Source organism: Helianthus annuus, chromosome 6 (assembly GCF_002127325.2).
Source record: "Helianthus annuus cultivar XRQ/B chromosome 6, HanXRQr2.0-SUNRISE, whole genome shotgun sequence".
In the NCBI taxonomy this organism is placed as follows: Eukaryota; Viridiplantae; Streptophyta; class Magnoliopsida; order Asterales; family Asteraceae; genus Helianthus; species Helianthus annuus.
This window is the reverse complement of record NC_035438.2, coordinates 63,873,338-63,900,471: the sequence shown is the minus strand read 5'-3', so window position 1 is coordinate 63,900,471 and position 27,134 is coordinate 63,873,338. Positions and strand designations below refer to the sequence as shown.

Below are 27,134 nucleotides of genomic sequence, written 5' to 3'. Positions count from 1 at the left end.
CCACAATTAATTCCTAGTAAACGTATTCCGGAAGATAACGGCAGTAACAGCATAAATGGAGGCGGCAATCATGACGACCATGATCCGCAACAGGCCCCACTCCCTAAAAGAATGAAAGCTGCAACGCCTGGTTGCACTTACAAAGAATTTCTTGCCTGTAAACCCACAGAATTTGCAGGTAATGAAGGGGCAACGGCAACACTGCGTTAGTTAGAGAAAACCGAGGCAGTAATTGCAATAAGTAAATGTGATGAAGAAGATCAAGTGATGTATGCATCAAACTTGTTCAAAGAAGGGGCGTTAGAATGGTGGAACACGGTGCTACAAGCAAAAGGAAGAAGGGTGGCTTATGCAATGAATTGGGAAGAATTTAAGAGTCTTGTCGAAAGAAAATTTTGTCCCGAATACGAGAAGGAACAAATGGCAAATAAGTTCCTGAGTCATCGTATGTTAGGTGTAGACTGTCGAGGATATACTTCGACATTCTTCGAATATGCGAGAGTGGTACCTTCCCTGGCTTCGCCAGAACCGGTACTTATGCCCCGTTATATTTGGGGATTAATTGGAGAAATCCGTAACATCGTTAAAGCTGCGAGACCACGCACGGTTGACGATGCTGTGGAATTAGCTAATACCTTCACCGATGAACTAGTCCGCACCAGAGAAGAAGATCGTAAGAAGGAATTGGCTCAGAAGATTACCCAAGGATTCCGCGTAGGTAATAATAGCAATAAATTCAAGAAAAGAGGAACCGGGCAATACTCGTCACCTCCTTTCTGTAGAAATTGCAAAAAGAAACACTATGGACAGTGCAATATATTTTGCAACTTCTGCAAGGCGAAAGGACATCGGGAAGAAGACTGCAGAAGGAAAACAAAAGTTTGTTATAACTGCAGAGAAACAGGACATTTCCAGTCTGAATGTCCTAAGTTAGCTAAACCAGCAGACAGTAGAGCTAACACGACTGAAGGAACTACTAAGAAAAATGCACGAGCATTCCAGCTAACCACTCAAGAAGCCGAACTCATTCCAGACGTGATAGCGGGTACGTTCTTAGTGCATAACGTCTATGCAAAAGTATTATTTGATTCTGGTGCAAACCAAAGTTTCATTAATACTGCATTCTGTCAAGCTCTTAACTTACCTCTAAATACCCTTAGGCAGATCTTTTCTGTTGAAACGGCAGATGGAAATTCTGTCAACATAGATAAGGTTTTGCAAGAAGTAAAAATAGAATTGTTAGGTCATAAGTTTTCTGCAAACCTGTTACCTATGAATTTAGCCGGATTTGATGTAGTGTTAGGAATGGATTGGTTAATAGCCAACCATGCCCGAATCCTGTGTGATAAGAATTCCGTAGAAATCCGTAACCCCACAGAAGAAATAATTCTAGTTACAGGAGATAGATCTCGGAAGCCACTGAAATTCATTTCAGTAATGAAATTGGCTAGTTATTCAAGGAAACAAGAAATGGTGTATATGATTTCTGTAATCATTAACACTAAAAGTAAGGAACTCCAGGACATCCCTATAGTTTCAGGATACCCAGATGTTTTTCCAGAAGAATTACCTGGTTTACCACCTGATAGGGAAGTAGAGTTTAGAATTCATTTAATTCCAGGTACTGCACCAATAGTTAAGACACCTTATCGATTAGCACCTACTGAAATGCTAGAATTGAAAAAGCAATTAGATGAATTACTAAGCAAAGGATTCATACAACCTAGTTCATCCCCTTGGGGTGCACCAGTGTCGTTTGTGAAAAAGAAAGATGGATCAATGAGAATGTGTATCGATTATAGGGAATTGAATAAAGTTACAATTAAGAACCGATACCCATTACCTAGGATTGATGATCTTTTTGATCAATTGCAAGGAGCTAGGTATTTCTCTAAAATAGATTTAAGATCTAGATATCACCAGTTGAAAGTGCAAGAAGAGGACATACCTAAAACCGCTTTCAGAACAGGTATGGTCATTATGAGTTTACAGTCATGCCCTTTGGATTAACAAATGCTCCAGCTGCATTTATGGACATGATGAATAGAATCTGTAAACCATACTTGGATAAATTTGTAATCGTGTTCATTGACGATATACTCATTTATTCCAAAAGTCAGGAGGAACATTGTGAGCACTTGCATACACTCTTAACTTTGTTAAGAAAGGAAAAGCTTTATGCCAAATTCTCAAAGTGCGAATTCTAGCTACAAGAAGTGCAATTTTTAGGTCATATGGTGAATCACGAAGGAATTCACGTAGATCCTGCTAAAATAGAAGCAATCACGAATTGGAAAGCTCCACGAACGGCTATGGAAGTTAGAAGTTTTCTAGGCTTAGCTGGATATTATAGACGATTTATTAAAGATTTTTCTAGGATAGTTGTACCTTTAACTAAGCTAACCTGTAAAGCCATTAAGTTTGAATGGGGATCTAGACAAGAGGAAGCTTTTAGGATTCTAAAGCACAAATTGACAAATTCTCCAATTTTAGCTTTACCCGAAGGAACCGAGGATTTTGAAGTATACTTACTGTGATGCTTCAAAATTAGGATATGGATGTGTGTTGATGCAACGCAAAAAGGTAATTGCGTATGCCTCTAGGCAAATGAAAAAGCACGATTAAAATTATACAACTCATGATCTAGAGTTGGGAGCCATAATTTTTGCCCTTAAGATTTGGAGACATTATCTGTATGGAAGTAAGTTTACTATCTATACAGACCATAAGAGTTTAAAGTATATATTTGGGCAAAAAGAGTTAAATATGAGGCAAAGAAGGTGGATGGAAATCTTAAGTGATTACGACTGTGATATTCAGTATCACGAAGGAAAGGCGAATGTAGTTGCCGACGCCTTAAGTCGTAAATATCATGAAAAGCAAAAGCGAGTCCGTGCTCTTAGGTTAAATCTACAATTAGATTTAATGGAACAAATAAAGGAAGTTTAAGGAACGGCAATCAAGGACGATGCCGAAGGAATGAAAGGTTACCTAAAGGAATTAGAACAAGGAAAAGATGGAATTTGGAGATTCCACAAGAAACGAATTTGGGTACCTAGGCAAGGAGAATTAAGAAATAAGATTTTAGAAGAATCTCATAAATCTAGGTATACTGTACATCCAGGAAATAATAAGATGTACCAAGATTTAAGAAATAATTTTTGGTGGATAGGAATGAAAAAGGATATAGCCGAATACGTATCTAAGTGTCTAACCTGTTCACAAGTTAAAGCTGAACATCAGAAACCTTCAGGACTACTACAACAGTTAGAAATGCCTGTATGGAAATGGGAACTCATAACAATGGATTTTGTTACTAAGTTACCCAAAACCAGAAAAGGTAATGATGCTATTTGGGTAATTGTGGATCGATTAACCAAATCAGCTCATTTTCTACCAATGAAGGAAACCTTTAGCATGGAAAGGTTAGCCAAGTTGTATGTAGATGAAGTAGTATCCTTACATGGAGTCCCACTCTCCATTGTATCGGATAGAGATAGTCGTTTTACTTCCCGTTTCTGGACAAGTTTCCAAGAAGCAATGGGAACTCGACTTAATTTAAGTACCGCATATCATCCTCAAACAGACGGACAAAGTGAAAGGACGATACAAACCCTGGAAGACATGCTCCGAGCATGTGTAATTGACTTTGGTGGTAATTGGGATAGCCATTTACCATTAATTGAATTCTCCTATAACAATAGTTATCATTCGAGCATCGAAGCTGCTCCATTCGAAGCACTGTATGGACGCAAGTGCAGAACTCCCGTTTGTTGGGTAGAGATAGGAGAAAGTCAGTTATCAGGACCAGAGATTGTGCAAGAAACTACTGACAAAATATCGCAAATCAAGGAAAGACTGAAGACTGCTAGAGATCGTCAGAAGAGTTATGCAGACAATCGCCGTAAGCCATTAGAATTCCAAGTCGGAGACAAAGTACTATTGAAAGTATCTCCTTGGAAAGGAATAGTACGATTTAGTAAAAAGGGAAAACTGAGTCCCAGATATGTTGGACCATTCCCAGTAATCCAACGAATAGGACCAGTAGCTTATCGTTTACAACTACCAGAAGAATTAGTTGGAGTACATGATGTGTTTCATGTATCCAATCTCAAGAAATGTCTATCAGACGAATCCCTGGTAGTACCTCTTCAAGATATAGAGGTAAATGAAAAGCTGAAATTCGTAGAGAAACCCCTATAAATAGAAGATCGGAAGATTAAGTTTCTCAAACATAAACGACTGGTGTTGGTCAAAGTCAAATGGGAATCCAACAGAGGACCAGAATATACTTGGGAACTGGAATCAGAAATGAAGCGAAAGTATCCTCATTTATTCCAATTAATCTCGAGGACGAGATTTTTCGTAAGGTGGGGAGGATGTAACAACTGTCACGAAAATCAATAATTAGGATAATAATTAGGCAATAAGAAAACCCTAATTGAAACACCCAAGTGATTCCGCATAAACCCTAAAATTTTCATAACAATCGGAATCAGGATCAGGGACCCTAAAACTCAGGGGGGGGGGGGTAAACCCTAGTTGGTAATATCTTAACAGTTTTACGTGGGAGCTAAGTTTTCAGTCGAAACCAACTCACCCAAGCTACCTGTACACGAACACACCCTATGCTAGACTAGGGTCTCTCGCGCCACACGACACACGCAAGGAAATCCTTCGCGTGGCGCGAGGGAGTGCATTTTTCAGATATAAATAGGGGATGTTGGCACTTGAAATTCTGTGATAACTCGACGTCCAAATTCCGTTTATACACGAAGATATCGTCTGAATACTACACAACCACACACTAAACTCGAATTGCTGCCGCAATCAGGGTAATAACTCGATCGCTATTACGATTCAACGTCCGATCGATTATAACTATCCAACGATTGTCCGAGTGCTGCTCAAATTGAGCTTGTACTTTGTTATTCATTGTGATTTCGACTTGAATGTTTGAGTGTTGTTCGAATTCGGATTATGCTCTGTCATTCGTTGTGAATCCATTGAATTGTTAAGTATTGCACTTGATAATAGTTGTGAGGGTTTAATCTCGTGAATTGACGTAACTGCTGAATTAGTTACTAATCCCGTTTGTGTGTGCATTGTTATTTAAATTAGGTTAGAAGGCTAATCAGTAAAGCTTATACTCTGCTCGTAAATCTACAATGTGAGTCATTCTCTTTTTATCAACTGGTTTACAAAACTCCAAAAGTTATTTTCAAAGTTATAATTACAGGGATTAAGTCTTTGTAATCACCAAATTACAGCCGGTATGTGGGGTTTTGTATACATTACTTGTTTCCCGTCACACTTGGACAAACGGGTGGCCAAGGGGTGATCTGACCACAGTCACAGACACCATTGGACAAATGGGCTAGCCAATGGATGGTCGAGTGACAAATACTGTGGGTAGTTGGTTTGATATCAGAAACATTGTAATTCCCCTTAATACTGTAGATTATAACAAACATGTCGTTTTCAGTAAAATGAATGATTCACTCAGTATTTCCCCGCTGACAAAACCTTTTTCAAACATGTTTCAGGTGATATGGTATGAGAAAAGAAAAGTGCCGTGGAGCACTCCCAGCTTAGAAAAGTGGCTCAATATAAATAAATAAATGAACATGTTTTGAAAATAAAGATTTCCCTGATAAATCACAGTATTGTAAATTTTGGGAATTTATCCCTAAGTTATGAAATGAGCAGTTTAAATTATTAAAAAGATCCTGTTTTAAAAAGACTTCCGATGTCGCCTAAATTAACTACCACGGGATTCCTGTCCCGCGGCTCCTGAAACGGGTCAAACCGGGTCGGGGGCCGTGACAGCGTTTTCGTAAATAACATCAAATTTATTACGTGGACGCGCTTCATTAAGGGTAAAATGGTCTTTAGACTTCTCTACCAAAAACGCCAAACTCATGAATAAAATGCCATTAGGGGCCAAAATACATCCTATATAAACAAAAACATCTCATGCATTTGACACCTGCATATCACCAAAAACGATAGGCTGAGGTTTAGGGTGGTGTGCATGGGGAAAATCCAAGTTTGACAACCCCTCAAAACTGTGAGGACCAAAATAGAGAAGAAAAAACTCCTATGGTAGGTAGGGCAAAAAAGGGCATTGGTAAGGCAGCCCCCAAGAAAATAAGGAAGAAACCATCTAAACCTACTTGTCTATGGGTGATACAAGTCAACCGGCCCACAACTGAAGATCACTGGTGCGTTAAACCATTGAAACATGCACATCAATGTATGCACACAAGGGAGGTTGGTTTGTACACCATGAGTTTCACTGCTAAAGAGGTGGAACCACTCCTACAGGGAAATCCGGACATTCAAATGAGGATAATTCAAGATTTACTTGAGAAGAAACACCAGGTTAAAGTGTCACTTCCTAAATTGTGGCAGGCTAAGAAGATTGCTATGTAAAAGTTGAATAGGGACTATGGGGATGAATATGGGCAACTTAGGGAGTGTTGTGAGGAACTTGTTAGAGCCAACCCTGGGACCACTATCAAGATTGATGTTCAACCTGAATCTAATCCCAGTAGTCCCACAAGACAATTAAGGAGAATATATGTTTTCTTTGGTTCTTTGAAGGAGGGTTTCAATCTCATTGGGAGGGAGCTCATTGGTTTGGATGGTGCCTTTATGAAAGGTCCATACCCGGGTCAGATCCTTTTTGCAGTTGGAGTGGATGGAAACAATGGCATTTACCCACTTCCTTTGCCATTGTTGAAGCTGAAACTACCAACACATGGTCATAGTTTTTGAGGATACTTGGAGATGATCTGGATTTACCAACAAGATGTAATTTCACTTTTATCAGTGTTAGACAAAATGTATAAAACCATTATGTTAATTCACTTAATCTTTCCAGTTCCTTTATAATCTCAATTCTTATATTATTCTATAAAATTGTAGGGTTTGTTGCCTGCTATTGCCAGGTGTTACTAACTGCCGAACATAGGTATTGCGTGAATCATATTCACAAGAACATGAAGAAGACGCGGTGTGGAGATGTGTACAAGAACCTGCTATGGAGATACGCAAGCGCAACTAGCATGCCCTTTTTTGATAGAGCAATGGATGATGTTAAGGCCCTAAACAGGAAGTTGTATGATTGGCTGAAGAGATCCTTGCAACAGCATGGTCAAGAGCCCACTTTTCAGGAAGGTGTAAGTAGGTGTTTAACAAGCAATTGGTCGGAGCAAGAGACAGGCCAATCATCACATGCTTGGAATACATCAGGGAACATTTGACCAAACGTATAGTCAATGTGAAGAAGATCATAGCCAAAAGTGACGGCCCATTAACTTCTGCTGCTACCTCAATGTTTGAGACTATCAAGGATGAGGCTTCACAATACAACGTATTGATGACAGGTTCTTCCAAGTACCGGGTAAGTATTGCAAAGTTAAATAATTTTCTTCATTTACACTATTATTGATGCCTAGATACTTTTACTCTTTTCTATGTAGGTTATGGGTCCAAAAAACAAGACGGTGGTTGATGTACATATGAGAACATGTTCATGTAGGAAATGGGATCTGACAGGAATGCTCTGTGTCACAAACCCTGACCCCACCCTGGACGGGAGCCGTGCGTAGATATAAGTGGTAACGATGTTTATTAAAATTATCACAGCGGAAAATTCACTAGGATCGGGTGTTAGGAAAACTATCAGAGTTTTCAAAACACCTAAAGTTTTATTTCATAAGTTATAGGATAAAACTCATATTTACATAAAGGATTTTCACAGGGGTAAGCCCTTGATTACAAAACACGTTTTATTCAGGTTTACATAGCCACTTATTTAAGCTTGAGTGCCTCATAGCACTTTTTCTTCTCTACATAGTAAATCACCTGAAACGCGTTTTAAAAACATTTGATTAATAAAAAATACTGGTGAGTTAATTCAGTTTGTATAATGTCACACCCCAATCGATGGCGGAAACATCAGAGTGAGACGCAAACGAGATTACCCATTGCATCATAACACTAAAAGCGACAATAATTTAAATAAACTGCTTTCATTTCATTGATACAAATTGTCACATTACATCATACGAAATCAAATACAACATTGGTTCAAATACAACAAAACAAGTTACAATACAACATAGTTCAAAATTGATACAACAACATAATCTAATGATTTCTAAGTGTGTATCTAAAACATCCTCGCTACGCCCATTTTAGTATAATCTTCATCCAGTAATATGTTTAAAATACATGGTTCAATACAAAAGTATTGGCGAGGATACAAGTTTAATGCGTAGCATAAGTATAAAAGATTTAAACAAATCTACATGGCAAACTAAGTTATCAAGATTAACGTAAAAACTAGCATGTGAATATTCAAGTCAACCCAAGGTTTAACGCAATGTTTAAAGACTTAAGATGACCTCACGAACACGGGCAGTGCGTTACTCCTATAGCGCTATACATGTTAAGGGTAGGCTCGTACGAAGTCAATGACAAGTTCATCACAAAAAGAATAACCCCAGATTAACAAATCAAGTATAACGTATGCATGCATGTATTGGATAGTTTGTGCATTTGAATAAAGTCTAAGTGTAACTGTGTAGGTTTAATAGTAAACATATTGCACCCAAAGTGTAAAACGGAAAAAGGGTGTTCGAGTATACTCACAATTTTGCAAAAGTCTTCCAATCATCCGAGAGTGACGAGTTGCATTAGAATGGGGATTCGAAGGCATAAGGTCGTTCGGGGTTTGTGGAGTAGTTGAATTTGGAATTAAAGTACGTAAGTATAAAGTATGAAAGTATGATTAAAATGGAAAATATATCATGTCCAGGCACTTGTCACGACACCGAGTTTCTGTGATTTTACAGGTCCTGGTTTACCCGACAGAATCAGTAACAAGGAACATGGAAGCAGAATAATGGAAGAACCGTAACACAAACTACTTGGGAGAAGGAACAGTTGGCAAGCCATGCTTTTCGCGCGAGTGTGACCACCCTTTCGCGTGAGAGGGACTGTTGGCAAACCGTCCTCCTTTTGAACGTTTTAACTATCAGTTAGTTATGTTAGTGCGTCTAGTTTGGTTATTTAGTTATAGTTTAGTATAATATTAGTCTAGAATGTTCATAGGGTTCATAGAAGTCGTGCATGGAGGTGTACACCTCGTTATTGTTCACCAAAGTATAAAACAGCTAACTTAGTTAACTGGCCGGTTGGTCATGAATACGAAATTGGAAATAACAGAATGTAAATAATAGCTAAACAACCTAACAAGGACAACCACATGTGCCAATATGGCATTGAAAGAATAAACTAATTGTCGGAGGCTGGACGAGGTTAACTTGTTCTAGGTCCAGGAGATTGTTTGGGTGTTTGTCTTACGAGTTTAAGTGATGTGGTGGAACTAGGTTAGAAGACAAGGCTCCCACAGATCACATACTGATATTCCAGAGTCGTCTATATTGAAAATAGGGAAATAGGGATCTGGATAATCATTCAACACTTAGAAACGTCAGAACGTAGTGAAACAGTCTCATTCGGGCGACAGGAGTCACCTTTCGCGCGAAAGGGTTGCCCCTTTCGTTACTCCTTCTCGGAGGACTAGTACAATTTTGAGACGAAATTAGTTTGGTTTTGGTTGAACTGTTCATCTTCTCGGCTGGAATCGGCTCTAACATGAATCCACAGTTATGAGCTTAGCTTGTGAGTTCAGGGAGTCTCTGATTCGGCCAAGTTTAACATTAAAAAAGTTTGTTTTGCAAAAGATTGTAAGATTACTTCACTTTAATCAGCTTGGTCCTCACTATGGAGAGTTCTAATCAGATTGCCAAGGTATATCTGTTTAACCAGGTGAAAAGTTGTGAAGAATCTTGTAAAAACTTAGAAAAATGGAAGAAGAGTAGAAGAAATCAGGTGTTAGTGAGTTGCAAACTCACTAGAAAACTGCTGGAACAAGCTTAAAGAATTTCCCAAGTTTAGGTTTTTGAGAGAGAATTCGACGTTGTGAAGGTTGGAAATGAAGGATACTACAAAAAAATGAGTATTAGGGACTGAAAAATTAGTTCCTAATGGTTATCAGGGACTGATTTGCTAGTCCCCAGCCAGTCGCGGATACCTAGTACTAGATAATGCTTTTGGTAACTGTAAATCAGTCCCGATTGTATGAAAACAATAGAGACTTGCGATCAGTCTTTGATACACAAAAATTCAGTCATCAATTTGTCCTCTTGTACCACATCATTTCAGTCCTTGATACATTTCTTTAATGACTGCAAATTAGTCTCGGATACTATGGATACTATGATATTCAGTCTCTATTGTATTACTTTAGGGACTGAAAATCAATCTTTTAAACATGGTTATAGTTCTTAATACGTTTTGTTAGGTTCGAGATTCCGTATCATATTAGTCTCTAATAAGATGTTTTAAAAGATTGAAAATTAGTCCCAATTACCACGTAATTTCAGTCCTTAATATGCTTCTTTTAAGTACTAAAAATTATTCTCACATACTGTGTTATTTCAATACTTAATATGTTCTTTTAAAGACTGATAATTAGTTTGAAATAACATTTATTTTTAGCCTCCAATGTGTTTATTCAATCATTAACTAAGGGTGTGAATTTGTTACACGATATGAATTTAAAATGAAATTTGAAGATTTAGAATTAGTCTCATTTGAGTTAGTTTCAGGTTGAACCTGCGAACCTGTTTAGCTAAACGGTTCGGGTTCGTGTCAACTCGGGCGGGTTGACCCGTTTAACCCATTTGTATTATATTTTAATTTTTATAATATGTTTTATATCAAAAATTACATAGGTAATGTATTTTATGCCATAGCTTAAATTAAAAGACAAATTAACATAAGATTTTTTAATTAAAATGTAACTGTTTTATATGCATATGTTTTTTTTAGTAAAATTTTAAAATTAATATTTACATGTGTGTTTTTGTTTTATATACATGTGTATCCAGTTCAACCCGCTTATATTCGGGTCGTGTCTTGGTTCATATATATGATACGATTTTCGGGTTTGGGTTCGTATAAAACTTTCGGGTCTGGTTGGACATGTCAACTCGCAACTACAATAAAATGAGTATTAGGGACTGAAAAATCAGTATCTGATACATCAAAATTAGTTCCTAATGGTTATCAGGGACTGATTTGCTAGTCCCCAGCCAGTCGCGGATACCTAGTACTAGATAATGCTTTTGGTAACTGTAAATCAGTCCCGATTGTATGAAAACAATAGCGACTAGCGATCAGTCTTTGATACACAAAAATTCAGTCATCAATTTGTCCTCTGGTACCACATCATTTCAGTCCTTGATACATTTCTTTAGTGACTGCAAATTAGTCTCGGATACTATGATATTCAGTCTCTATTGTATTACTTTAGGGACTGAAAATCAGTCTTTTAAACATGGTTATAGTTCTTAATACGTTTTGTTAGGTTCGAGATTCCGTATCATATTAGTCTCTAATAAGATGTTTTAAAAAATTGAAAATTAGTCCCAATTACCACGCAATTTCAGTCCTTAATATGCTTCTTTAAGGTACTAAAAATTATTCTCACATACTGTGTTATTTCAATACTGAATATGTTCTTTTAAAGACTGATAATTAGTTTAAAATAATTAGTTTAAAATAACATTTATTTTTAGCCTCCAATGTGTTTATTCAAGCATTAACTAAGGGTGTGAATTTGTTACACGTTATGAATTTAAAATGAAATTTGAAGATTTGTTGAGTTTGTTTCTGGTTGAACCCGCGAACCTGTTTAGCTAAACGGTTCGGGTTCGTGTCAACTCGGGCGGGTTGACCTGTTTAACCCATTTGTATTATATTTTAATTTTTATAATATGTTTTATATCATAAATTACATAGGTAATGTATTTTATGCCATAGCTTAAATTAAAAGACAAATTAACATAAGATTTTTTAATTAAAATGTAACTGTTTTATATGCATATGTTTTTTTGTAGTAAAATTTTAGAATTAATATTTACATGTGTGTTTTTGTTTTATATACATGTGTGTCCGGTTCAACCCACTTATATTCGGGTCGTGTCATGGTTCATATATATGATACGATTTTCGGGTTTGGGTTCGTATAAAACTTACGGGTCTGGTTGGACATGTCAACTCGCTGACACCGTTGCTTGTGGACCGAAACAACTATGTCCGATTTCCTTTGCTTGTGAAGTCATCTAGTCTTTCTGGTCTTTAGGCTCTCAAAACCTCTACAGCAGATAGTGAGTTTTTATTTCTGATAATTGTTTTGTGAAGTCATCTAGTCTTTCTGCTCTTTAGCCAAGTACAACGTTCTTTCGTTTTTCTGTGTTTGGAAAACTTGTTTAAATGAAGAATCAATTACTCTAACTAGTTATCCATTGACTTTTAACGAATCGAATTAACCCAATTAACAATCGATCACCATATTGACCATCATTGACTCTAGTTAACCATTAGTGAGCCTAATTAATCATCAAGAACCCTAACTAACCATCATTGGCACTAAATGAACTTCAGAGACCATATTTGACCTTTAATTGACTATAGCTGTTCACAAATGATCATTAATGACTCTAATTGACGATCATTGACCCTTATTGACCAAAAAAGCTTTATTTTTGGCCTTTGTTGACAATCCATTTCCCTAATTCACCACTATTAACCCTAGTTAACCTTTAATGATCCTAATGGACCACTAATGGACCCTAATAAAGCCTTTACCACCATATTTGACTATCAAGGGTCATAGTTGACCCTACATGATCATCAGTCCCTAATATATTTTCTCAAAATGGTAGAGTAAGTGTTAGTTATTGGATATTGAATGTATTTTTAGTCTCGAATACTTTACTTTATATGATAGCATTTGCACCAAATAATTGGTGAATAAAAATTAGTCCTTGACCCTTTCTTATACACATGGCGTTCAAAACTGAATATCAGTCCCTAATGTATACGTTTTGAGAGTAATAAAGACTATTTTTCAGTATCTAATTTGTTCCTTATTTATTAGAGACTGAATATCAGTCACCAATACAACAACACCATTTTTCATTGTTGAGGGGACGTATTTGGAACTGAAATTCAGTAACCAACAAGTCTCCTTCCAAACACTTTTATTCGGCCAACATATTTGTAACTGATATTTAGTGTCAGAGAAGGTGTCACAATGTTAGCGACTGATTATCAGTCCCAAATAAAAGTCACATAAAAATCAGTCCCTAATATCATCAATGACTGATTAATCAGGTCCCTGATACTATGTATTCGATACTGATTCATCAGTCCTTGATAATCTAGTCCCTAATGATCACCTTTTTTGTAGTGGAAGTGGATTGGTATGTATAGACTGAAAACAAGTTTGGGACGACTGGGTTTTGGGCGAATGGGGAATTTGGGACGAGAGGGTCCTCTCGTGCGAGAGGGACCTATCCCTTTTGTTCGCGATTCATTTTTGCGTAATTAAACGTATTTTGGTCGGTTTTAATTGTTTTAAATTTGTAAGCGTAAAGCATGATTGAAGTGTATAAAATAATGAATGAATTTGTATGTATAATAAGAATAAGGTTGCGTAAAAATGTATTTAAACAATTGATTGAACTAGTAACAAGTATGCATAAAATATGAATTTCGTTATGATCAAGGTTTCAAATTGCGGAATTGAGAGTGGATTATGAATATGATTTGAAGGCAAGTTTCTAAAGATAGGAATACAAGTAATCTTTCTAATTGAGGAAAGTTCCAAAAAGCAAGGCGTTACATATGGAAACACATTGTTATAATTACAACATTAAGGGATTTTACATTTGTTTATATCTTTAAATTAGTCAATCAGTATTCGTCACCTATCCAACTAGGTGGCTGTGGTCATATTACTATTGGCTAACTCTTTGTCCAATGGCAACGCTGGACTAGTAGTGTATACAAAACCCCACATACTGGTAGTAATTTCAGAATACAAAAGCTTAATCACTGTAAGTGTAACTGAAAAACATTTAGGGTTTTGAAAGCATTTGATAAAAGAGAATGACTCACATTGCAGATTTAGGGTTTCAGTAATAGCCTTCTGGTCTAAGTCTTGTGGTTCCTAATTAAGCATATGGTGCAACACGTATTAGTGTATTAACCCAATTTAACTTTAATGATAATCACTAGATCAAAACCACAACGTATATGACAAAGTATAGCCGTATACAGGCAACACTTATACATCCGTTGCTTTAGTTTCAGATCGATCGGACAGGGAATCGTACCAGTGATTCAAGTTAGCACGCTGATTACGGGGCAAAGTTTTAGAGCTTCGGGTATAATAGCAGTATAATGAGTGAGAAAGAAAAGAGTTTGAACGAGTCTGCATGTCCAAAATCACGTCCCTTTTATAGCTGATCTTTGACCTCGTCACGTCGCGCAACCGGATTCAAGCTACACCTTCGCATAGCACGAAGAGGTTAGTTAGGCTAGGGCATAGGTGGCATGAGTCACCACGTAGGCATGTCACGTGGTTGCCACGTGGTGCCATGTGTCAGCTGGCGGTCAAAGGAGGGTCGCGTAACGTGACCGTATTACCATATAACCGTCGCCTAGCGTGACATGACCTAGAACCGGGTTTCTCGTTTTTTCGTGTTGGTTTCCATCGTATACTTTTGGAGTCGCGGTTAAGATTTGTTATGGCCCTTTCGAGGGTTATTATACTCTGCAAGCCTGTACTCGTTACCATTTGGAACATGGCTGAGAATGGTTTGAGTCCAGGAGTTCCAGAGACTTAGATTGATCCTGTGTATTGGCAAGACAATTGGAAGAAAGTATACATGCACACCATTAATCCAGGACCTTAAATGTGGCCTCCTTCGAGGTGCCCAACCAAAGTGACTCCTCCTAAACATCATAAGAAGGTTGGAAGGCCTAAGAAGAAACGAAAGAGGTCTCAATTGGAAGTTGAAGCCAGCTTAAAAAGGGGGGGGGGGGAGCTTACAAGAAAAGGATGCACCACAAAATGCAGCAAATGCAATGATCTTATCGACAACAGTCGCAGTTGCAAGGGTCAAGGTGGTATATAGTCTGCTTAGATGTCAACTATGTTGTTGTTGCTTTGTGTTTAAACAATTTTGATGTGTTGTTTGTTACTTTATTGTGGTTGTGTTTGAACTATTAGGATGCTTGTCGTCGAACAATTACTTAGATGGTTAAGTAGCCAAATTTTGGGACAACTGCTATTGTATGGAAGGTTATATACATAACATAAGTTCGCTAACAAAACCTTACATTTCTTACTAAACATAACATAAGTTCGACTACAACAACATAATACACTGATCTTACCACATCACAGAGTAAACTACCAACTAAACACAGACTTATTCAGAAACAAAATTCAACATAGTGGTGGGGCCTATTTCCTATGACAATCTTCTCTCGAAGGTAGGTTTGAATCATTCTCTTCAAGAGAATATGGGTTGTGTCAAACACATGACCAATCCTGTTTTCCTGATTCGTAGTCATAATCCTCATCTGGGTTGGGGTTGAAACCAAGTCCTTCCACAAGTTCCTCGCCTTTTTAAGTGGCTTTGCTTCACTTTCTTTGTGTTTGCATTCAACATCAATCTATTTGACCGGTTCATGACTCGCTTCAACACGGGAAGATGAATCTTCTTCATTCACATGATTTAAGCTTTGCTTCCATACCACCTCTGTTTCCCTAGAATCTCGGTTTGACCGATCCACATAATTACCTTTAGCAACATCCAGTAAGTAAGTATGATTCAACCTCTGTATCCACACAAGCTACCTGGTCTTTCTTATCTATTACCCTGTTTTGGTGTTAGGAGAAAGGAAGTAAACGTTTCTTACCTCGCTTTTCCATTTTCACTACCGCTAGCTGTTGAAATCACAACATAACATAAAGAGTTGTATTTGTAGAACCAAATTCAAAAAGTTACCGTTTCATTGATATAACCAGCCGTTGGGAAACATAGATAGTTACAGTGCTAAGTCAGAGTAACAGTAAATGGCACAAATACATCACCAAATCACTACATAGATTAGAAACAACAACCATGAAAAACATAACACAAACTTGAGTCTTTGAACTTCAACCCCTTTCTCAGCAATTTCCTTTGCCTTCAATCTCATCAATTCTGCATTCTCCCTATTTGTGCTCAACATGGATGGTATAAGCCTCTCATATCTGGGACATGAAATTGGAGGCTTAATCGACCGAAGCAACCCATACCAGCAGTCTGCAAATTTTTCAACTCAACATATGACATTGTTTATTTAAGCATCGGGTCGAAATGATGAAGGAGAAACTAAGCAACACTTACACAACAAAGAAATCTTATCCCTGGATTAGCTTCGGTCCAAGATGTTCTAATTTAAGTAGCGGCACCACATGAGCATACTGCATTGGAACGACCAATCGTATTGCTAGTCCACGAGGAAGCGACTGCCATTTTAGGGGAACTTGAGGATGATGGTGGGTTTTCTTAGTTGTAGAGCTTATAAAAGAAAACCCAACTTTTTTGACTTGTTGTTTTAGTCCCTAAGGGGCATTAAGGTCATTTAACATAAATGCCAATGTTAAACTAACAGACGTTTGTCCCAGGGACTTGATTGCTAGTAATTGACAACCACAGGGACCAGACTGTTGATTTTTTTCAAAATGAGAGTTGAACATGTGATTGGGTGTAAACACTAGGGACTGAAACTATACTTTACTCCTATTTAAAAATAAATGAAACTAGTTACTATGAATATTGGCTTTTGTGATGCTAGTTATATTATATTGATCTCAAATCCTAGCATTACCATGTGTTTTATACTCATGTTGTACATGCATTTCTTTTCCACTTCTTCCAATTTACATATGTTCTAAAAGCTTGCATGTTCATATTTTGCCCCAGTATTGATTGCGTGAACTTATATCATATGTTTAACCGGATGCATAAACGTCTTGTTTACATGCGATTATTACTAAACTTTGTATTAATATGAGGATTAACCATTCAGAACTCAACGCATCATCATTTTAATTAAGGAACAATAGATTAAGCATCCATAAGAGAAACAAACATCAGTTAATAATAATTACACATGAATGTCTAATTGATGGATTTGAAATATTATCCCTTTTCTCTTCTAACTATGTGCAGTCAACCTTACTTATAGTAAAATACTAAGTCTTTAATACAATTTCTTTGTACAATTAATTATACTTATATAAAGAAAACATTGAATTCACTGAATTTAGGGATTGCAAACAATGCTAGAGCCTAACTAGTGCTCGGTAGAGAATGTAAGACCTGACTAAATAATGCATAAAATTTATGTTCAAAAGAGATTCCATTAAGCAAGTAACTACGATTTGATACAAAGTACATGTGCTTAAGTTTATAAACATAAACTACTAAAACGCAGAAGCAAATGGGGATTTAAAGTGTGTTTGGTTCTTGATTTAGCTTGATCATCATCCGGAGCTTTAACTTAGACTTTACCTATCAAAATATTTTCATTCAAACGATTAATAATCACTTAAACTGAACAAAACGTTAAAAACATGAAACGAAATAGTTTCGTTGATCAAATTGTAGCAGCTTCCAAGAGTAGCCTACGCCTGGGGAGTAGCCTACTCCTCAGAGCCGCTAAAATTCCCCAAAACTTGTTTAAAATTCGGTTTTGATCATCCGGATCTCATTCAAACCCCGTTTATGATCCTTACGACTCCTAATAGATAAAATTAGAGTTTTCAAAGGTCAAACCTTAGTATCCCCTTATTACCCTACGATTTGACCTTTTAACCAAATCGACCCGTTTGGGACTTTCTGTTACTTAACTTAAGTGTTCCATTCTTCAACAAATTTTCTCATTCATATTCCCCAACCATAATCAAAATCATGGTTGGTAATTAAAGTACAACACCTTGGCCTCTACAACCCCGCGGGTTGTTTATACCTCGGTTTTACTTTTCCGTCATCTAGTTTATGGCCTCAATGAATAATAAACGACCCTTTTGATTTGCTCTTATGAATACCATCACTTATGAGCATCAACCACTACTTTTAAATCATTTTCAACATAAATTTTCAACATTGATAACTAAGTAAAATAAAAAACGTAACAATAAGCTACGTACCTTAAAGCTTCCCCTTCAAACGTATGTCCGCCCCGGCTTGACCTCCTAAATCTTCACTCGAGTTGCCTAAAGATTACAACCCAATTGTCATTAGAACCTCATGGGTCATATCCATGGCATGTAAACATGCCAAACAATCAATCATAGGGTTCTCATCAATGAGTTTCATTCATTATCAACAACAAATTCTCATCTAGGCATTTTGTCTTACACCTTATGGGCATAAATTTTAAGCTAGTTATATTAGCTTGATTAGCAACTTCTAACCATGTAACTTCAACTCAACAAGTACCTTCATTATAAGCATATTAGCACCTAAATTCCAGTTTATTATGTGTTGACACACAATTTGACTATCTTGATTTCATGGATTCTAATTTCTCATCAAAACCCACTTCCTCGTTGTAACGCCTCCCTTTTTGGAGTTTTCCTTATTTAGAAAGTTTGTTTGTATTTCTATCTATGGAAACTTGTAATCCTTTGTATTCGTCTTTCATTTTCAATTATTGTATTCCGAGACTTGAATCATAAAAAACTCGATCTTTTTATACATTTTGTTATACATAATTCATAAATACTTGTTATACATTTATTATACATGCAAACTTGATACAATTATACGCAAACTCATACCTGTTTATAAATGAAAAATTCATTTATACATTCATTTATTCATACATTATCTTTATGCGTTGCACTTACACGTTTAAAACACTCAAAATCGACAAAACTCGAGAAGACCGACAAACTTGCATCTTCGTGCAAAAGGGCTAACCCTTTCGTGCGAAGGGCTCCCCTTCCACACGAAATGACCCTATTCGCCCGAAATCCCAATCGTTCCAAACTCATTCCCAGCCTATAAATACGTACCTCCACCCTTATTTATCACCTTCCACAACTCCAAAATTCTTTCTAGCATACTGAACTCGAACATTTCAGCTGAACACTTTCCAGCAACAATCTAAGTGAGTCTAGAACTCACAAACACTTTAATTCCTACTATTCTTCCACTTTTTACTATCTTTTCTACGTTTCTTTGATCTTAACACTTGGTTTCTCAGATTTGCTATGGCAATCTGACAACAATACTCAAATATTGGGGACCAAGCTAAAGATTAAGTTCTAACTTTCAAACTTTTATAAAAAAAAACCTTCTGTTATTTAACTTGACGGAATTACAAACCCACTGAGCTCACAAGCTAAGTCTATAGCTGTGGATTTGTGTTAAGGTCGTTTTAGCCAAGAAGGTGAATGGTTCAAACAAAACCAAAACTGTTTTCACCCCAAAACAGAGCCTCTCGCACGAAGGGACTCACCCTCCATGCGACTGGACCACCCACTCGCACGAAAGGTGTTGTTTCCTCCCCGTTTCGACTTTTTCTAAGTGTTGAATGTTAATCAGATCCACATTTTCAATATGAACGAGTCTGAGATAACAGTGTGTGAGACGTGGAAGCCTTGACTTCCAATCTGGTTCCACCCCTCACTTGAACTTGTAAAATGAACACCCAAACAATAAATATAACTTGACTTTTAGTGCAGAATAAAAATATTAAAACACAATAATCATTGTACTTGCCTTAGTACGAAACGGTGAGAACTGATATCCTAAATATCTCGACCCTGATTACACAAAACATATAGCAGTCGATATCTCCACAACAAAACAAAAAAAAATTAATATGTTACAAATATCTCTACCGATTGAAACAACACAAAAAAGCTGAAAACGGACCTCAAGCACTGCTTCAAGCTCCTCACCTTGGTTTAAAAAAGCGGGAAACGTACAAAAGCGACGAGGTCTAAAACAGAGGCGCAAAGCGCAAAAGCGGTGAGCTTTTCGTACGCAAGGCGCAAAGTGATTATATAAATTATTTTATATATCCCATAGGTTTTTAGCATCCCCTACCTTTGATTTAGCTAAAATTAAGCTTTAAATATGTTTTAAAATGAAAAAAAAACAGAACTGTATAGCATAAAAAGCCTATTCTACAACACTCAGCTGCACAGAAACACCCCGTGTAAAAAAGGCGCGCGCCTCACCTGCGCCTCAGTTCAAATTTTAGGCTAAAAAGCGCGCTTCACCTGCGCCTTTTGTACACCCTGCGCCTTATATCACACAAAGCGATTTGGGTTGCGCCTTAGGTCGCCTTGCGCCTAGGTGCGCCTAAGGCGCGTTTTTTTAAACCAAAATCCTCACGCTCATGACAAGTTGCAAAGGGCATCACATCTTTGAAGTTCCTATCTCCACCACTCTTTGAATCTATGGTCGCTCCAACTTGAGGTAAGATCATACTCAACACTCATAAAGTCAGCCTCTTGTTTCTGCCAATCGGTTGCTGATCCCTTCTGATAACCGCCGGCTGGAATTAAAGCATTTTGAGGCTCAATTTTAGAATTCCCAACACTAACATTTAAAGAATAGTAAAAAAGATAAAAGGAGTCTACCTCTTAGCAATAACATACAAGGATATCCTATTCTGGTTGTGATCTACTTTCTTTAGTTTCACCTCTAATGTAAAACATCCTTCTCAGCAAAATAATCTTGTATAATTAAATGTAATTGATTAACGGTATTCTATAAAATGTAGGAAAAAAGACAATGAAATACCTTTAATTTCCGCCTAGATCTTCATCTCCCTAAGTGTTAGAATGATCTTGAAACCTCGAACCCTCTCATCAACATTTGGTCCCAAATTAATTTTCTTCCTGATCTACAAAAAAAGACCAAACATAAGAAATACCGAAAGGAATAAAAGCACCAAATAAAACTCAACAACATATCATCTGTATCATAGTCTATACGATCGGATCAACTACAATTAGTAACAATTAAGTATGTATAAACCTAATGTATACCGAGTAAAAATTCAGAAGCACGCAATTTAAACCCTAATTCTGTAAAAAGAATTGTTGGTATCTGTTGAGTAACGTAGCATAAAGAAGTAATGACGAACATCAAAAACGAAACCCTAGGATGGGAGACAGGGTACCATACCTTACTTGTGGAATGTGAAAAGATTGAACATCCATACCTGAACCAATTCGATTGGTGTAAACGGAGAATGATGGAACATATTTTATAGGCTTGAAGGGAATGACATATTGAAGCGATTGAAGTTAGGGTTCTAAGACATCAAAACTCCGTTGAAACACAAATATGAATGAGAGAACAGATGAACTTAACCGTAAAACAGAAGATCGGAGACAAAAGTCTCAACACTGATTCCCAGTTTGAAGATTCAATGTATTGATGAGAAGGATTGATGATGAATGAAAGTGTTCTTGGTTTAGACTATTACGACGTGATTGAATGAGGGATTATGAAAATTAGGGTTGTTTAGTTGCTTATATATTCGGGTCAAAAAAACGGGTTTGGTAACCCACGCAGTATCCATAGAAAAATAACAATGATCCACCATTTTCTCGACAAAAATCCACAATGGTTGCACCAGAGGAGGACAAGTGTCCCAAATCTTATTTATTTATTATATATAGATAATAATTGACATAACCATTTTTGACACCAAATGTCACCCACTCAACACTTACATGATACATCAATGGACCACTTCATCTTTTCCTAACCCTCACCTTCAACCCATCCTTCATCCTCATCGTCAACGACAACACATGCTCCGGCACCTTCTTCTCCACCACCTCCAACTCCACCTCAAACACCTCCATAATCGTTGCCGCCACCAGCTTCATTTGCGTATACGCCATTTCTTTCCCTAAACACACTCTTGCTCCACCATGAAACACCGGATATTTAAATGGATTTTCCGGCCTATACACCACCGTTCCACCACCATTCTCCTCTTCCAACCACCTCTCCGGCCTAAACTCGTTGCAATCCATCCCCCAAACACTCTCCATCCGTCCCATTGCATATGTATGATATGTAACAAACCACCCTTCCCCAACAAACGTCCCGTCTGGTCACACGTCAGGTTTTAGGCATGCTTTTGTGTCAACTGGAACCGGTGGGAACAGCCGCATTGCCTCTGATATCGCAGCGTGTAGGTAATGCATCTGTCGCAGGTCGTCAAACTCGTAAGAGTTCTGATCACTTTTGCTAAGGCGGAGTGTTTTAAGTTCCTCCAGTATTTTCAGTTTTACTTCTGGATGTGAAGATAATATCCAGAAGAACCATGTGAGGGCGGACGAGGTCGAATCGCGGCCTGCTAGTATGAAACTTGTGACTATGTCCCTCAGAAACTCTGGGGAGTACTCGGATATGTTCATGAACCGGGATAACAGATCTTCCTTGGGTTCTTTTGTGCTTTCTGTTATTCGCGATTGTATAATGTCGTCCGCAAATTTATGAACAGTAGCGATCGATTTTTGTAGCTTTGATTCCGAACCGACATTCAACAGTTTTTTGATCTTGTAGAGTCCTGAAAACATGTTTTGTTATACTTTGTATTTTCAGTAACAAAGAAAAAATTGGACTCGGGGTGCCACCTCACTATTTCACGGTTATGTTCAGTCAGCTTTGATGAAAATTTTGGACCGAACAGGTAACTTTGTTTTTACGTTTAACAGTTTGGTTTTGCAGTTTAGAAAGAAAACATTTCTATATTTTTTTAGTAAATTTAGAAAAATATAAAACATAAGTTTATATTCATAAAATAAAAAAATAAACAAATAATAAATGTTGGTTTTAAGTTTCAAACCGTAAACCGAACCATAAACCTTCAAACTAATTAAACCGAATTGGGCCATACATATTTCAGACCGGTTTAGGCGGTTCGGTTGGTTTCAAGCAGTTCATGAACACAAGCGACCACAGTGAGATTATACTAGATAAGTTTATTTGCTTACAAACCTGGTAAAATATACATAAATCTTCCGAAACTAAGCATTGCAGCTTCTTCAAAAGCTTTCATGAACTCACTACCGAAAGTTCCATCTCCGGCGAGACAACCGGGGTCGAAATTGAAGGCCACTTTACATATATTGTCAAAAGAGTACCTTTCAAGAAGATCTTGAAGATCAACAACCTTGTTTAAAGCCGCAGCCCTTTCAAGAACCGGCACAAACCGTGTATGTAGCTCTACGGCCGCGGTTTCTGTAGGAACCGTTCGCATAAATTAAATAAAATAAACCAATTTTATTACTGATTACAATACAAAGAAAGCAGAAAATTAAACAATACTATTACAACTGAAAAAACCAAAATACAAGAAAGGTGTAGAAGCAGAGTTTGACTGAGGCACGTGTTCAACACGCTTCCCTTAAAACAAATTCCGAGTCTCCCAAGAGTACTCGTTTTGTTTCCCAGGGTACAACAGCCGGAGCAGCGTACTGCCGGAGAAAGCCTACAACCCGAAGGCTACCTTGAACAATGCTGGAGAAGATCTTAATTATTGTAGAGAGAAAGTTGTTTGCTGTTGTTGTTTCTGGTGTCCTTCTGAAGTGGGTATGGAGCTGTATTTATACAGCTCCTAGGTTGAAACAGTCAAAATGAATTAAATGAGAGGTTTAAATTGCATTAAACGTCTTCAATGCAATTTAATACGTCATTTAATTCTCAGTCAAAGCCTATTAACTCGTCAGTTACGAAGCTGGACTGAAACTGCCCTGTCATTCAATGCTGGAAGCTTCTGCGCGCGCGCGCGCCCATGCGCGGTGCGCCATGCGGCCTCTTGGCTCACTGCCGTGCGGCGTGCGGCCTCTTGGCTCACTGCCATGCGGCGTGCGGCCTCTTGGCTCACTGCCGTGCGCCGTGCGGCGGTGCAGCTCAAGTCCGTCCATGCGGCGGTGCGGCGTGCGCCACGTCACCTGTGAGTCTATACGTGCGCGCCACACAGTCGCGCCGTATTGGCTCACTCTGGTGCGCCGCACACGGCACAGTAGGACCCATGCACCATGCTCCCAACCGCGCGCCTCGTGTACCCGCGCGCGCATGCGCATGACTGCCACGTCATGCGCCGCATCACCTACCACTTGGTCCTTGCAACCCTTGTGCTTCACCACGCGCGCGCGGTCAAAAATACAAAGGCGGCTCTCAAGCGGCTCGCGGCGATGCGAGCGTGCGAAGTGCAAAGTGCGCCATCAAAGCGCCACATTGCGCCTCATCGCCCACGCCACGCGCGCGCGCGCGAGCGTGTGCGAGTGCGAGTGCGAGTTAGGGTGCTCCGCACCCTTCGCGAGGACACTAGTGTGTGCTTCCATGAAACAATAAGGATGGAGAGTTCCACCTTAAATACCCATTTAAGTTCCATCTCTCCTCCTATGTGGGACAAGGTGCTACTTTCCCTTTAGTTTCAACATTGATTGTTCCAAACACCTAACTTTGAGCATCGATATCTCATTCATCTTAGCTCGGTTTTGGACGTGGTTTAGTTCGTTGCGAAGCTCTTCCAACATAGAACACAAACCCACAAATAAATACATAAAACCCGCTCATTTTATTATATTTATTTCTAGTCCAAAATAGGAAAAAATCATTTTCCTATATTTGTGAAAAATGCTATTTTCACTTATTTTCCAACAATCCCCCACATGAAAAATGCTATTTTCATCAAATTTCCAACAATCCCCCACATGTATGGAAATGGATCTTTTCCTTACACTTTTCAACGATAAACTTCGACAGTTGAGTATTGCAAGATAGGTAGGTTGAAGCCTTTGAACCTTCTTTTGTGAAGCGCACTTAGCTTACTAGCGGTGTGTAGACGCGATGTCCTTGAACATACCCCCCTTTGTGTAAACGACAATACACTTCACACAATACTCTCCCTGGTTTGGCCAACTCCTCATTGTCGTGTCCTATTATGGTCCTGGAACACTGGCCTGGTTCTGCGAGAGCTCTAGGATTTGCGCACCCCACAAATCCATTTGAAGCGACCCCACTTCTCTCTAACATAGGTGATTCCCATGAATCATTAAAAGCATCATGGTTATTTGATTTCCCGAAATCATTAACCTTAATATGCTTAACCTCACTTCATGTCACTGATTGGAATGGACTAGGAAGTATATGTAACTCCCTTTTATTTAGTTTGGGGTACTCCCCCACAGTGACTCCGTTTTGGTAATATGATTAAGTTGTCCTATTGAACTTAGATCTTGGGATCTCCAGTCAACTAAGTTAGGTTTCCCTCATATTCCCATTAACCACGGGCTTTAGTCCCATTCCTCTTGACGACGTTTCTACTAACTCTCTGCTTAAGCCTTTTGTAAACGGGTCCGCAATGTTATCCGCTGATCTCACATAATCAATTGTGATAACACCCGTTGAGAGTAGTTGTCGTATCGTGTTATGTCTACGTCGCATATGCCTTGATCTGCCATTGTACATCAAGCTTTGAGCTCTACCAATCGCTGATTGGCTATCACAATGTACACATATGGCTGGCAAAGGCTTTGGCCATCTTGGAATATCTTCCACGAATTGACGTAGCCATTCCGCCTCCTCGCCTGACTTATCCAAGGCGATAAATTCAGATTCCATTGTGGATCTCGCTATGACCGTTTGCTTAGAAGACTTCCAAGCAATAGCAGCTCCTCCAAGTGTAAACACGTAACCACTTGTTGATTTGGAATCTTTATTATCCGATATCCAGTTTGCATCAGTGTATCCTTCGATCACTGCTGGTTGTCGGGTATAATGCAATCCATAGTCTCTTGTGTATCGTATGTATCTAAGCACCCTCGTGATAGCCTTCCAATGATCCGCGCACGGATTGCTGGTGTATCTACTTAGCCTACTCACCGCGTAAGCCAAGTCGGGTCTAGTACATGTCATTAGATACATTAGACTGCCTATAATTCTTGAATACTCTAACTGAGCAACTCCATCTCCTTTATTCTTCTTGAGATGTTGGGAGGTATCAACTGGAGTTCGAGCGACACTCGTATCTCCCGAGTTGAATTTTTCAAGAATTTTATCCACATAGTGAGATTGACTTAACACAAGACCTTCTTGGGTTCTTATGATCTTTACTCCAAGAATCACATCCGCTAACCCCATGTCTTTCATGTCAAATCTCGCTTTCAACATGCTTTTAGTAGCTTTGATAATTTTATCATTACTCCCAATGATAAGCATATCGTCTACATAAAGGCATAAGATGACATAACCTTCATTTGTGTCTTTGAAATAAACACATTTGTCGCACTCATTTATTTTGAAACCATTGTCAATCATGACATGATCAAACTTTTGGTGCCATTGTTTTGGTGCTTGCTTCAAGCCATACAAAGACTTGACGAGTTTACATACTTTACCCTCTTGACCTGGGGCGGAGAAACCTTCAGGTTGCTCCATGTAAATTTCTTCTTCTAAATCGCCATTTAGAAATGCGGTTTTAACGTCCATTTGGTGAACTTCCAAATTTCTTAAAGCCGCTATAGCAAGAACCAATCTAATCGAGGTTATGCGCGTCACAGGCGAGTAGGTATCAAAGTAATCTAGACCTTCCTTTTGTCTAAATCCTTTAATCACCAACCTAGCCTTGTACTTATCAATACTTCCATCAGTTTTCATCTTCCTTTTGAATATCCAACGATATCCAAGTGGTTTGCAACCAGGTGGAAGATCTACTAACTCCCAAGTATGATTTTGCAATATAGAATCTATTTCATTTCTTATTGCTTCTTTCCATTGAGGTCCTTCTGAAGAGGAAACCGCTTCGCGATATGTATTGGGCTCGCCCTCAACCATATAGCTAACGAAGTCTGGACCGAAGGATTTTTCAACCCTTGGCCTTTTACTTCGCCTACGATCGGTTTCTTCAACCTCAGGTTGTTCATGTGTCTTATCATGAACCACCTCATCAACTGGTGTAGATGAACTTTCACCTACTTCAAAATTGGGTGTTGATGACGTTGCATGTGTTTGTCTTCTCAAAGGAAACACATTTTCAAAGTAAGACACAACGTTAGAATTCACCTCCATAATAGTGTTTACGTGTACATCAGGATTCTTGGACTCATGTACAAGAAAGCGATGTGCACTACTTTGATGTGCATACCCAATAAATATGCA

The 27,134-nt window shown here is 38.3% G+C and overlaps 3 protein-coding genes and 1 long non-coding RNA gene across 8 annotated transcripts; 1 reads left to right on the top strand and 3 right to left on the bottom strand.

The window, feature by feature from the left end:
* The first annotated feature begins 6,288 nt into the window (after positions 1-6,288).
* On the top strand, positions 6,289-7,616 carry LOC110888556. The gene is made up of 5 exons (XM_022136076.1): positions 6,289-6,431; positions 6,477-6,766; positions 6,931-7,182; positions 7,281-7,408; positions 7,488-7,616. Exons 1-5 carry the CDS (start codon positions 6,289-6,291, stop codon positions 7,614-7,616), a joined length of 942 nt encoding a protein of 313 aa, XP_021991768.1.
* Positions 7,617-19,939: 12,323 nt separating this feature from the next.
* LOC110887185 lies at positions 19,940-21,560 on the bottom strand. Of its 5 annotated transcripts, none has more exons than XR_002563122.2 (4): positions 21,172-21,555; positions 20,748-20,850; positions 20,585-20,680; positions 19,940-20,499 (listed from the first exon to the last, which is right to left on the bottom strand). It is a non-coding gene; the product is annotated as an uncharacterized LOC110887185 (long non-coding RNA). The 5 variants fall into 5 exon arrangements; XR_004861454.1 differs by having other exon boundaries at positions 20,585-20,648; positions 21,172-21,540; XR_002563120.2 differs by having other exon boundaries at positions 20,748-21,560.
* A 149-nt stretch (positions 21,561-21,709) lies between these two features.
* Positions 21,710-22,024, bottom strand: LOC110890737 (cytochrome P450 94B3-like). The gene has a single exon (XM_035974158.1). It carries the CDS (start codon positions 22,022-22,024, stop codon positions 21,710-21,712), a length of 315 nt encoding a protein of 104 aa, XP_035830051.1.
* A 54-nt stretch (positions 22,025-22,078) lies between these two features.
* On the bottom strand, positions 22,079-23,229 carry LOC110888554 (cytochrome P450 94A1). Its single transcript, XM_022136075.1, has 2 exons — positions 22,968-23,229; positions 22,079-22,536 (listed from the first exon to the last, which is right to left on the bottom strand). The coding sequence occupies exons 1-2, from the start codon at positions 23,227-23,229 to the stop codon at positions 22,079-22,081; spliced, it is 720 nt and encodes a 239-aa protein (XP_021991767.1).
* Positions 23,230-27,134: the final 3,905 nt, after the last annotated feature.

Coding starts and splice junctions, on each gene's coding strand:
- LOC110888556 (XM_022136076.1), top strand. CDS start 6,289: ATGAGTTTCACTGCTAAAGAGGTGGAACCACTCCTACAGGGAAATCCG. Junction 6,432..6,476: donor CAGGCTAAGAAGATTGCTAT/GTAAAAGTTGAA, acceptor TGGGCAACTTAG/GGAGTGTTGTGAGGAACTTG. Junction 7,409..7,487: donor CAGGTTCTTCCAAGTACCGG/GTAAGTATTGCA, acceptor TTTTCTATGTAG/GTTATGGGTCCAAAAAACAA.
- LOC110888554 (XM_022136075.1), bottom strand. CDS start 23,229: ATGCGAACGGTTCCTACAGAAACCGCGGCCGTAGAGCTACATACACGG. Junction 22,537..22,967: donor ATTTATGTATATTTTACCAG/GTTTGTAAGCAA, acceptor ACATGTTTTCAG/GACTCTACAAGATCAAAAAA.
- LOC110890737 (XM_035974158.1), bottom strand. CDS start 22,024: ATGGGACGGATGGAGAGTGTTTGGGGGATGGATTGCAACGAGTTTAGG.